This window comes from Leptonychotes weddellii, chromosome 5, assembly GCF_054177405.1.
Source record: "Leptonychotes weddellii isolate Sample4059 chromosome 5, ASM5417740v2, whole genome shotgun sequence".
In the NCBI taxonomy this organism is placed as follows: domain Eukaryota; kingdom Metazoa; phylum Chordata; class Mammalia; order Carnivora; family Phocidae; genus Leptonychotes; species Leptonychotes weddellii.
This window is the reverse complement of record NC_138373.1, coordinates 32,742,206-32,754,450: the sequence shown is the minus strand read 5'-3', so window position 1 is coordinate 32,754,450 and position 12,245 is coordinate 32,742,206. Positions and strand designations below refer to the sequence as shown.

General features: G+C 48.2%; 1 protein-coding gene and 1 non-coding gene across 3 annotated transcripts in view; both read right to left on the bottom strand.

The window, feature by feature from the left end:
- Positions 1-10,670, bottom strand: part of ADCY9 (adenylate cyclase 9) — a 119,202-nt gene extending 108,532 nt beyond the window's left edge. The window contains exons 1-2 of one of the 2 annotated variants that reach the window (XM_081820186.1): positions 10,110-10,670; positions 8,097-9,832 (exon numbers count right to left, since the gene is read on the bottom strand). In XM_081820186.1, the coding sequence (XP_081676312.1) occupies positions 8,097-9,789 (1,693 nt within the window). In that variant the 5' untranslated portion in view covers positions 9,790-9,832; positions 10,110-10,670. The remainder of the gene's footprint in view (positions 1-8,096; positions 9,833-10,109) is intronic. The other variant, XM_081820185.1, reaches the window with a different exon arrangement.
- Positions 5,714-5,877, bottom strand: LOC115938787 (U1 spliceosomal RNA). Its single transcript, XR_004073815.1, has one exon. It is a non-coding gene; the product is annotated as a U1 spliceosomal RNA (small nuclear RNA).
- Positions 10,671-12,245: the final 1,575 nt, after the last annotated feature.

Here is a 12,245-nt window from a genome sequence, read left to right as displayed (position 1 = left end):
CTGCAAAAAAAAGTTAAAAATACAAAGTTGATAGTCTTCATTGTGAACCCACCAACAAAAATTTGGCAGAGGCACAAAGGATTTCTTTGATTTAAAAAAAAAAAAAAGGTATGAACTAAAGTCACTTGGTGCTTCCACAATAAATGCGCTACGTCCACTGCACTTCCAGTCTGAACAGTTTCAGGTACATGAGAATGTGTGTTTGGGTAGTATGTACAAAACCCTCAGGCTTCCTATCTTACAGCTTAGGGAAGCAGTTCCCCACATATTACCGCAGACCCTCAGGGACCCCTGAGACCTCTGCAGAACATCCATCTGTGGGGTCAAAACTATTCTCATCATAACACTAGGACATTATTTGCCTTTTTCGGTGTCAGCATCAGAACTGATGGTGCAAAACTAATCGTGGGTAAAACCACTAGTAATCAAAGTGGTGGCACCATCCGAATTATCAGCGTGTTCTTGACTATCACGCACTTGCAGAAGGAAAAAAAAAATAGTTTCACCTAAGGAGGTCCTTTGATGATGCAGTAAAAATGAATAATTGTGTTAAATCAAACCCTGAGTGACTGTGTTAAAATAGGAAGCACGGCCACAGCATGGCCACTGCACACAGAAGGGCAAGGGTGTTGAGAAAAGCACCCTCGCAGTTGTCTGGGTTGCAAGCTGAACCAGCTGCTTTTCGGATGGAACATCATTTATGCTCGACCTACAAACTGTGGTCACTCAGACTAGCGTATTTGGCAGACTGTTCCTGAAAAATGAACAAAATGAGTCTGTCACTTAAAGGGAAACAACTGACAGTATTTGTCGCCAGTGATAAAATTCAAACTTTCAAGTGAAAACAAGAATGAGAAAACTGCCCCTGTGAAGTCGGCATCTTCCTGGTATTTAAAGACGGCTATGTTAACATTTGGAAGATCTACATAACTCAAGAAGCCAATATTTTCCAAATGACCAATGCATTACATTACAAAATCACGCCTCGGTAAAGATTCATTCAAAAATAAATGGGGTTTGGGGCACCTGGGTGGCTCAGTCGGTTAAGTGGCTGCCTTCAGCTCGGGTCATGATCCCAGGGTCCTGGGATCAAGCCCCGTGTCGGGCTCCCTGCTCGGGCTCCCTCTCCCTCTGCCTGCTGCTCTGTCTGCTTGTGCTCTCTCTCTCTGTCAAATAAATAAATAAAATCTTTAAAAAATAATAAAAAATAAAATAAAATAAATGGGGTTTGGGGGTACCTGGCTGGCTCAGTCGACAGAGCATGCAACTCTCCATCTCAGAGTCGTGAGTTCAAGCCCCACATTGGGTGTGGAGCCTACTTAAAAAAGGGGGTGTGGTCTTAATAGCATACCAAAAAATTGACTAATAGGATTTCAGATTCCATTTTTTAACTGGTCTTAAGAAACTACTGGGTATTGGTAGAGCATCAAAGAAAAATATCCACAATTACCTAAAAAAAGCTATTAAAATGTTCCTCCATTACCGAACTAGGTAACTCTGTAAAGCCAGACTTTCTACACATTCTTCAACATATTGCAACAGACTGAATGCTAAAGCAGTTAAGAAAATCCAGCTAACACACTTAAAAATAGTTAAATTAATAAATTTTCAATGTGTATTTTAAAAATTTTTTTAAAAATCCAGCAGTTTTTATTTATCTGGACATTAAGGAGAAAATGTAAAGGCAAAGTATTATAACACAGTAGGCTAACTATACTGAAATTTAAAATAATTAAAAATTAGTTACATTTTTAACATATAATTATCTGTATAAAAATGTTATTTATATTAACATGCAGTGGGTACAATGGATTTATTATTATTTTGAAATAAATTATAAGGAAACATTCTCTTAAACATCTCAGTTTGTTTCAATTTCTAACATGATAAATATCAGTAGATAAGGCACATAAACAAGAGCTCTTTAGTTTCTCCAATAATTTTTAGGGGTGTAGAGGAGTCCTGAAACCGAAAAGTTTAAGAACAGAACCACGGGCTGATGGAAAGCCTCACTGGTTGGTCACAGCTGTTCTTGATCATCCCAGTCCCAGAATCCCACCCCGTCCCAAAGCTGTTCCGGTCCCTCACTCCCTTTCTGGTTCTGCTGCCTGCCACTCCCTCCACCAGTCTCTGGGGGGGGCCTGACCTTCCAGACTATTCTAAGGAAATGAGCCTCTCTCCTAACCTCAGCAGAGAATGCATGCCGCATGCCAGGCATTTTCCTACAAGTGCAATGGAGCAAATGCTGGGGGAAAACAAAAACCTGATTTACAAGAGCAAACAAGTTTTACAAAGTACAGTTTCACCAAACCTGACCCAAGGTTGGCCACGGGGTGGCTTGGCCAATACAGTCTACCAGGGCATGAGCAAGACCAATGAATGTCACGGCCTTATCCAGCCTTCCTAGAGGAAGACTACCCCCGCCCTTTGCCCACTGCTCTGTGCCTGGTAGCCCCGGTCAGCCTGTGAGGCACTCAGTTCCCTCACTGCAATCCTGCATTAACGTCTTAGCGTGGACGGTCTAGACCTCACATGGCAGTGCCCTTCCTGTTTCAAAAACTCTCATTTCCTTATAAAATTCCCTCCAAGGATGCTAGTTCCTTCTGGGAAAAAGGTCTTCAGATGTCTCATGTGCAAAGTACAAATGATGCCAAGAGTCACATGAATGAGGAGCCACTCAGCCACTCCTCTGGTGGTCAGCAGCCTCCTATCACCACCAGGAGAGGGGACATGCATTCTAATGATTAATGATCACTGTCTTATAAGAATCCCAACAGAAATACCAATACTGAAATCACCAACCAAAAAGAAGAAAATTTAGGCACATGTACACACGAGAGAAAATTCAATGGTTTCTTTCAAGATTATTACTCCACAGCAAAGTACACAGGTGACCTGACCAGGAGGCAGAAACACAATCATTATTTGAACCAGGCCAGCTAGTCCCTGAAATTTCGTTACTTATGCTATTTATTTCTTTTTAATGTTTCCCTTTCTTAGTTAATTCTACCTAAAAGATTACCTTCCTTCCTTCTTTATTCAACCTGCCATTCTGCAAACTATATCCTTAACTTTCTTTGCCAAAGGCTAATTCTGCTCAAAAGCTGGTCCTCAGAATTAACCTGTGTGCTTCTTGCTGGAAGGCATATAATTTGGCCTGAAGAAGCCTGAATACATCGTCACCAAGGGCTGCCTGAGCATCAACTCCACAGCTGTTTGTTGTCTCCAATCTTGGTTGTCAAGCTAAATTCTGCTTCATCTTGTCTCTGCCACTTGCCATCCAAGAGGCTATGTTTCAAAGTGCACGAGACAGCCCGTTCTAGGGTGCAGGTGAGCACAGAATTTCTTGACTGGACTTTAGAGGAAGCACTGAGCTGTCAGCTGTAGGCTAGCACTCCAGTGGGTCGCAAGGGTACATGCTTAGACGGGGACAAGCTATCCAAGCTTGGGTAGGGCTGTTAGCTGCCAGCTGGCAGGGAACTAGGGGACCCAGACTGCCAGTTTGGGACAGCCGTTGGTAAAGGCTAAAGCTCAGAGTGCCTCAGGCCACTGTCAATTTGAGGAATGGCCCCAGCAGGGGGCTAGATAGGAACTCTTCTAAGTGCCACCTATTAGCACTTGGGGAAGGTCTTGGTCGCTGTGGCCAGCAGGTGACGATCTGCTCCAGTGCACATCAGCAGATCTTTCCCCCAGTTGCTCATGAGCTTAAAAGGTTGGCGATAGCTACCAGATATTCCCTTTATAAAGACATGGTTGTTGCGGTCAATTTGGAGTGACTGCGCACCGTTTCAGCTTCCTAATGTTTCGGAGGGGAATATAAGACATTTATAGATATCTTCTGACAGTTTCACCTTCTGTCTCTGTGACTCTACCTATGACAGGAAAAAAACAACAGTTCCAGACAATCCTCCTCACCTTTTTGGCTTGTGGCCCAACGCAGAAGAGAACAGCCAGTACCCTTTTGGGCCCAGTAGTTTGTCCCAAATGGTGTGAAAGGATGCTTCTTCCCATCACTCATATCACACTGTTTCTCCCTATCTTTAATAATAATTGCCTCTTAGTTTTTTGATCATTTCCAAAATCCTAGTCCTGTACTGAAAATTCCTTCAACCTTCTCTCTCAGTGACTGGCCACTAAAATTTCACACACATACACACAGACTCCAAATCCTCCTTTTTGCCTTATGTTTTCTCCTTAAAGCTTAATGCAAAATATATTTTATATTTCATTTATTTGTTTACTATTTGACTGCCCTATTAGAACAGAATACCACTGCTGCTCTCCCTTGCAGAGGCAGCCCTGCATGGCTGCTCAGACTGGTGTCTGAGAACTTTCAGTGCATGACAACATACCATGAGGGCAGGAATTTTTGTCTCTTTTGTTCACTACTGTATCCCCAGCACCTAGAACTGTGCCCAGCACAAAATAAATTACTTGTTGAATGAATCAATGAATGAATGAATGAATGAACAAGCCAGGGGTTCCTGGACTGTTTCATATTCTGCAACTCAATCCTGCATTCTCTATTCATACCACAGAAACTTCAAAGGTCTCAGTCATTCCTGACAGCAAACTGTCCTCAACGTCAACTCCAGAAACCTTGAAAGGCCATCTGCCAGGGCGCCTGGGTGGCTCAGATGGTTAAGCGTCTGCCTTCGGCTCAGGTCATGATCTCAGGGTCCTGGGATCGAGTCCCGCATCGGGCTTCCTGCTCCTTGGGAGCCTGCTCCTCCCTCTGCCTCTCTCTCTCTCTCTGTCTCTCATGAATAAATAAATAAAATCTTTAAAAAAAAAAAAAAAAAGGCCATCTGTCATTCAGACAATCTATCCTCTCACCCACCAAGCTGTCTGTTTAAATCTGGCTCTACTTCTTATCAAGTCTGTCCTGCTACTGCTCATATCTGTCCCACCACCTCCATTGCCACTGTTGTCACCCTGTTTAAGGCTGCCATTACCCTGTCCGGGATTTACTGAAACAACTCCCTAATCTCCCACCTCATACCCTTCCAACCGACACTCCCTAGAATTGAAAAAGTAAGCCCTCTAAACTTGCAAATTAGATCACCTAAGCCTCCTGCCTAAAGCCTATCGGTGGCTCCCCATTACCTACAGGATCGAATACAAACTCCTTCCCGTGTGACCCACAGCCTTCCTTGTCCTCATGAAGTACTGTACTTAAAGCCCACCAAGAAAAACAACCCCAAGCCTTTGCTCATGTTCTGCACTGAATGTTCTTTTATCTACCTGGAGAGCCACCGCCTGGTCTCAACATCCACCTCAGTATGTGCACCTCCATACAGTGTTCCTGACTCTCTGCACATGCTATCACATTTAGAACTGTAACCTCGCTGAGGTCAGGAACTTTCGGGACTCCATCTGCTCATCCACAGCATGGGGCGCATCATAGGAGCACGATGAAGATTTTCGAGGAGTGAGTGAATGTGCAGAAATAATGAAAGTCCACCCTTCCACAAACCTTTTCAGATAAATTACAGAGCAGTAGCTACTTTTCACGCTGCCAGGCTAGTTCTGGAGTGACCAGTCTACTGATACTCATTTCTACAGAGTCCTCTACTGGGTATTTTTAACCCCGTTGTCAGAAAAGGGGATGAGAGGTAAAGGCTGATGCCCAACATTGTAGAGAGAAAATATTTCCATAAACCCTAAGACAGGCTAAAAGAAATTTATTTTTTATTTACTTATCTTTTTAAAAAAGGAGAGAGCGCAAACTCAGTCCCCCACTACCACAAATTATGCAGTCGAGTTTCCTACATTTGGGGAAATCACAGGGGTCAGCACATCTGGGGTGCAATGGATAAGCATCACCCTGGGAAAACCGCCTTCATGATCATGGTATCCCCCGTGCCAGATAAGTATGGAAATTTTAAATATATAACCTTAACCTCAGGTATAAAAGGATTTTCTACAAACTGTGCTACCTTCTCAATTTAGCAGATTTGTACAATGACAGGAGAACAGAACTGGGCAGCTTCAAAAAGAGGCAGGAAGTTGTGTAGACATCCTATATTACTGGAGTCCTGTCCACAAAGGTTTTCAAAATCAGCTGAATAAAGCAAAAATCATGGTCTCAGGGAAACAGTTAAATGAGGGAATACCATATAAAAATATAACCGTTTTAGCTAACCCTTCCATCTTTCTCTACCTCTCATCCAGTAGTAAAACTTTTCCCTTAAATATACAACTACACAAATTTAAAGAAAAAGCTAACTTACCAAATTTACACTATTTGAAGTTAAAAAAAAAATCAATAAACCCATTCTAGCATATCTTGTCAGTGTCTTTGAGACCCTTGGCTTGAACTGAAGTTGAAAATAAAATTACACATAAATTTTTAAAAATGGGTATTGCCAAAGAGTCAAAGACTTGGTGACTTCCAGACCTACTTTATGATTACATCTGTTTTTATTTTTGATATTCAAGAAATACACTGTTCAAACTACCACTTACAAAACTGTTATCCTTGTCATAATGTCATACAGCACAGCTCCATTCTCTGGAATCTGTCCCACAACCCGTGAGGACTGAGCCTACAACACTCAGATCTTAAAGATGCCAAAGTGTCAAGCAAGGGATTACATCTGCCCCACACTCCACTGGCATCTTTAGACTCTGAGGACTCTGAGAGCAAGGGTCACCCTCCTACAGGGAAAGACAATCGCCACGGCAGAATCTCTCAAGTGAACTGCAAAGTGTAGTTTCTGACCTCCTCAATGTAACATTTACAGCTCTCTAGACAGAGGGAAGTTATCAGGTGAAAATAGTTTTCTACTACATCCATAAATTCTTCAACTCCTAGCAAAATTAATAAAGAAAAGTCAGGAGAAGGATAAAGCGCTCTCACCGAATAACAAGTAAATGACACGGGGAACTCCAATCACAAGGAGAGAAATGAAGTATCAGTTGAGCATATAGGATGATGTCAAGCCTGACAAACTATTCAGGCCCCCACACTCAACCACTTACTGTCTCTGATTTACAGTATTACTTCTCTCATCTTTGACTTAAGCTGTTCCTTCCCCCGACAAACTCTTTTTCCTGGAGCCTTTTACTGTGTAATCATGCAACGTGTAGGCTCCACAAAACACAATAAGCTTTACAAATTTTGGCTTTTAAGAATCAATATTATTTTCTCTGAATACTTCCAAAATAGATGTCCCCCCTCCAACCCAGAAGATTTTAGTAAAACATAAGGACTGTTTTTAAAAAGGGGGTAGGATGGGTGTTAGGTATTTAGAATCCTTACTTTGGGTCCCACTTGCTTATACATCACTTTCCAGGCCTCAAAAATTTTTGTCCTATGTGAAAATAAGAAAAACCAAAGAAGCCCACTGAAAACATCAAAAACAGCAGTAAGAGCTTAAGACCGAGATAAGAGACAAGATACAAATCCAAGGGGTTGGGAATAGGGGGTCTAAATACTGCTCCGGGTGTATTTCAGGTGTATTTCTAAAACGCTGCAGTCTATAAGACAAATATCACGATAAAAATGAAAACTGAAAGCTGAAAATACATTTTAAAAAAAGAGACCTAGGCAAAGGCAGTGTGTACTTGGGAGTATACAATTCCATCTAATTCTCAAGAGTCCTGCAGGGTTAAGCCAACTTCCTTATTCCAGCAAAGTGAGGCCTCAAGGCGAGAAAGGTTTTATTCTTCACAGTTCTGGAAAAAGGCAGAGAGAAATGTTTTGATGGGATTTAGGGGCAACCAAAGACAATCTGTTAAAGTACTTCAAAGTTCTGCCTGCTAACAGGCTCCGACTCCCCATACATTCATCGAATCTGCCCCCAGGATTTCAGAAACAGTAACAGCTGACTGGCAGGAAATGCATTTCCAAGGTTCTCCTTCCTCCTAAAGGTCTCATCTAGGTCAGCATTGTCACAGTGTGAACAGATCTGTGATACTTGACTCACCAGAGGAAAAGTCTCACCAGCCCTGAGATGCCCCCATGGTGAGGTGTCCTGAGACAACTGATCTGCCTCCAGATACTGACACTAGAAAAAGATTGTTTGGTTTTTATTTTCCTCAACACAAACAGGACTGGGGAGGGAGATGACGAGGCAAAGAAATGCACATACCTTTCAACTGATCAGCAACAACGCTCTGGCCAAGGCGTTCAGTAACTTTCCCATCTTCCATTTCGTACCGATCATCTAGGTATTTTGCTGTGGCCTCGGAAATGTGAACTTTGCCCGCCACTCCCAGCTGCTCCATGAGATTGGCCAAGTTCACATCATTGGACCACACATCGAATTTGAACCTACTCATGCCCAAGATGCCACAGAGGACGGTCCCCGTGTGAACCCCGACACGCATGTTCACCATCTCTTTCTTCTCCTGGCAGAACTGCTCAATAGCTCTGATCATGCCCAAGCCCATCTCAATGCAGCAGTAGGCATGGTCAGCCCGGGGCTCTGGACACCCCGCCACACAATAGTAGCAGTCTCCCAGGGTACTGATTTTCTCACATTTGGTCTCTTCACACAACTGGTCGAAGCGACCAAACAGATCATTGAGGAGACCCACCAACGCGTGAGCAGACTTATTGGCACTCATCTTGGTGAAGCCCACGATATCTGCAAATAAAATACTGACTTCTTCGATCTGCTGCATTTTGAAAGGGCGGAAGGCTATAGGGGCTTTCTGTATGGAAGACTTTTTCTTCCTGTTCTTGGGACTCGAGGTGGCGTGTCTTTTGACTGAATTCTCGCTCTCCTCATCCCCCTGTTTCATCAGGTCATCAGCTATGATTCTTGGCATCACAGAATGAATCATCCTCTCTTTCAGGGCTTTTTCCACTTCCAGATCCTTTCCATGCATAATTGACTGTCCCACCTTGAGAAAGGTGCTCCTAGATCTCACCTGGGACATGATAAATAGGTGGATCCCAATGGCGTGGATGCAGACGTGGAGCAGGGCTCGGCTCAGCAGCTCCCAGTGTGGCACCCCTGCTCCAGGTGGGGGAAAGCAGTCTTTGTCTCGGAAATGATAGCCAAACGTCTCAAAGAGAACAGAATAGACCACTCCCAGAAACAAGCTCAAGTACAAAGGTAAGTGCATGACGGTGTAGAGCAAAAAGAGCACTTCGATGCACATGGAAAAGCTCCCCACTTGCGATAAGCAAGTGTCTGTGGGCTTGGCTGCGAGGGTATGATTGGAGCTGTCAACACGTCCTGAGAGAGGCGTCAAAACCTGAAACTGGGCGGCCAGGGTCAGGGCGAACACCAGGAGAGTGAGAACCAGAGAGGTCCACACGTAATGCCGGGCATACAGCTTGGTGAAGGTAAACAGAAAAAAGCCCACACACACTACTAGGATGCACAGAGCTGGGGCTACCATGACAATCAGTCTGGACCGCACGTGGACCCCAAAATAGATGCTCCACAGAAGGCAGGCGAAGCCGATGTAGAAGAGCGCATACCGGAAGCGGCGCTGGGTCTGCGGGAAGCAGCGCTCCATGCAAGCCTCCTCCAGGTTCACCGAGTCGAACTTGGGGTCCCACCACCGGCTAGAGGCCCTCTCAAACAGCTGGGGCAGCTTCTTCTGCCTGCGCAGGCGGCCTCCAGCGCCCACTCTCCGGGGGACGCCCCCTGAGTCCCCAGAGCTGCTACAGCTGGAGGAGATGCTGTACTTGCAGTGCTTGGGGTGGCTGTTGGAGGACAGCTGCTTGGGGTTGATTTTGACCCTCACGCTGTTGCTGTCTCCGCTGGAGTCACAACTCACCTCGGTGCTGTGGTGCTGCAGCAGATGCTGGTGGGGCGGGGAAGCCATGTTGCCAAGCGCTCAGAACCTTCCCGGCCGGGGTCACTGGTACCTACCGGCGAAGACAACCAGAGTTACACTGGCACTGATTCCTACACAGGTACACACACCTGAAGGCCACGAGCTCCACTGGTTTGCTCGGCGGTGGCCCCGGCGGTCTACTTGGAGAGGCACCACATGCTCCCGAAAGCTGCGGCTAACGTCTAACCGGGGCTTCCACCGTCCCGCCCCGAGGCCGCCCGCAGCAACCGGGACGGACCCGGCAGCCCCGGGCCGGCGAGGCGGCGGCGTCCCTCGCCCCCCCCGCGCCGCCCGACCCGCGCACTCGCCTGCTCCGGCCGCCGCGGCCGTGGAGGCAAGTCCAGCCGAGCCCTCTCACGCCGCCAGCCGCTCTCGCCGGCACAGCTCTCCCGCCGACGGCGGCGGGCCCCTCATGCCGCGCCGAGCGGCGCCTCCCCTGCGTCAAAGGCCGGCGGCCCCGCGGGAGGCTGCGGACCGGCTGTGAGGGGCGGCAGCGAGGCCCCGGCGCTGGCGCGAGTCTGAGGAGCCCGCGGCGCTGCGACCACCCCCGCCGGCGCGGCCCGTCTAGCGGGGCCTGCTCCCGGCCTCCGGGGCCGACCCAGCAGGGCGGGGATGCCCAGCGCCCCGGGAGACGCCGGGCGCCGAGCGCAGGGCGCGGCGGGCGCGGGCCCCTCAGCCGGCCGCCCTGCGCGGCGCTGCCGCAGAGCCCGCTCCCGCGACGCCGACCCGGGACGCCCGCCCGCCCACGCCCGGGGCGGCCTCCCGAGCTAGCGACGCCGCCGCGGCCGCGGCCGCCGCCGTGCCTCCCGCTGCCGCTGCCTCATGTCGGAAGAGCCGCCACAGCCGCCGCCGCCGCCGCCGCCGCCGCCACCATCTCCGGCCCCGTCCTCCTCCTCCTCCCCCTCCCGCTGTCACTGACAGACTCGCCCGCGCCGCCCCTCGCCCCGCCGCAGCGCGCACGCGCGGCCCGCGCACGCCGCCGCCGGACCCCGGGCACGCGCACGGTGCGCGCGCCGGGCTGGCGCGGCTGCAGGGCGGGGGCGGGGCGGGCCAGCTGCAGCTCCGCCTCAGTCCTCCGCCCGCCGCACCCGGCGGCGAGGTGCCCCGACCACCGCTGCAGGCACTGCTGGGCTGAGGGACGTGCGAGGGCTGCGGGGACTGCGGGGGTGACGGGGTTCTGCGAGACCCGTTTTCCTCCCGCCTCGGGCCCCCAGACCCGCTCGAGGAAAACCAGTGGTTACTGCTAGTTAAGGAGCAGCCCGGGTGCGATGTTTAGGAAACGAAAATGTTTGCCTGTCAGCACACCTTTTTTTAATACATGCAAGTTTGCAACTATTGCATTTGCCGAAGGGAGGCACCGCTTCCTCTCTAAGCAATGAGCACGGGCCCCGGGGGCACAAGCCCTTCCCTGAGCGTGCTCGCCGCAACCACCGCAGTCGGAGCCCCAGCCTCTGGTGCCTCGGCCCCCACAGGCCTGCTCTTCCAGCCCCAGAGACTTGCCTTTCCCGTGCCTGGGCCATCTGCTACAACTGCTTTTACCTGCCCACAAATGAAACTTTCACAGGAGTCTGCTATCCATAGGGCAGCCCCACGGGGGCCTCCCTGAATGTTGTCTGCAATGTGTCGTACAGTCCCCATACATACTCCCCACTCCCCAGTGCACCAATCCTGGCCCTTCCCCTCATACTTAATACCTCCTGCCAGTCACAAGGGTCTCCTTCCTCCTCCCCTCACTTTCCAGGCCCAGCCCTGGGGCCCACGCCAGGATTCACAGTTGATTTAGAAAATAAAATAAAATGTCGCCTGTCCACATAATGGAATATTTTTCAGCCATAAAAAGGAATGAAGTACTAATCCATGAAGGAACGGGGATGAAACTTGAAAACATGATACTAAGTGAAAAAGAGCCAGTCAGGAAAGACCACATATTGTATGATTTCATTTCCATGAAATGTCCAGAATAGGCACATCCATAGACAGAAAGCAGACAGGTGATTTTCAGGGGCTGGGGGCGCTGGGAATGGGGATTGCAGCTGTTGGGAAGGCGTTGCTTTTGGGGGTGATGGAACTAGATGGACGTGGTGGGTGCACAACACTGTGAATGTACTAAATGCCACTGAATTGTACACTTTAAAATAGTTTAAAGTGGTAAGTTGTATGTGTATTTTACCGTGATAAAGATAAAAGAAAAACAAAAGTAACACAACATCATGACTGGTATTCCTGCCAAAAGTACATAACCTTGATCTAATCACCAGAAAACATCAGGCGAACCCAAATTGAGAAATATCTCTTCCAAGTAATTGGCCAGTACTGGTCAAAAGTGTCAAGGTCGTGAAAGACAAAAAGCGAGGAACTGTCAAAAATTGGACTAAACAGAACACGGGATTCTGGTATGGAAACTGGGACAGGAAAGAGCATTTGGGGGAATTGGAAGAGGTCTG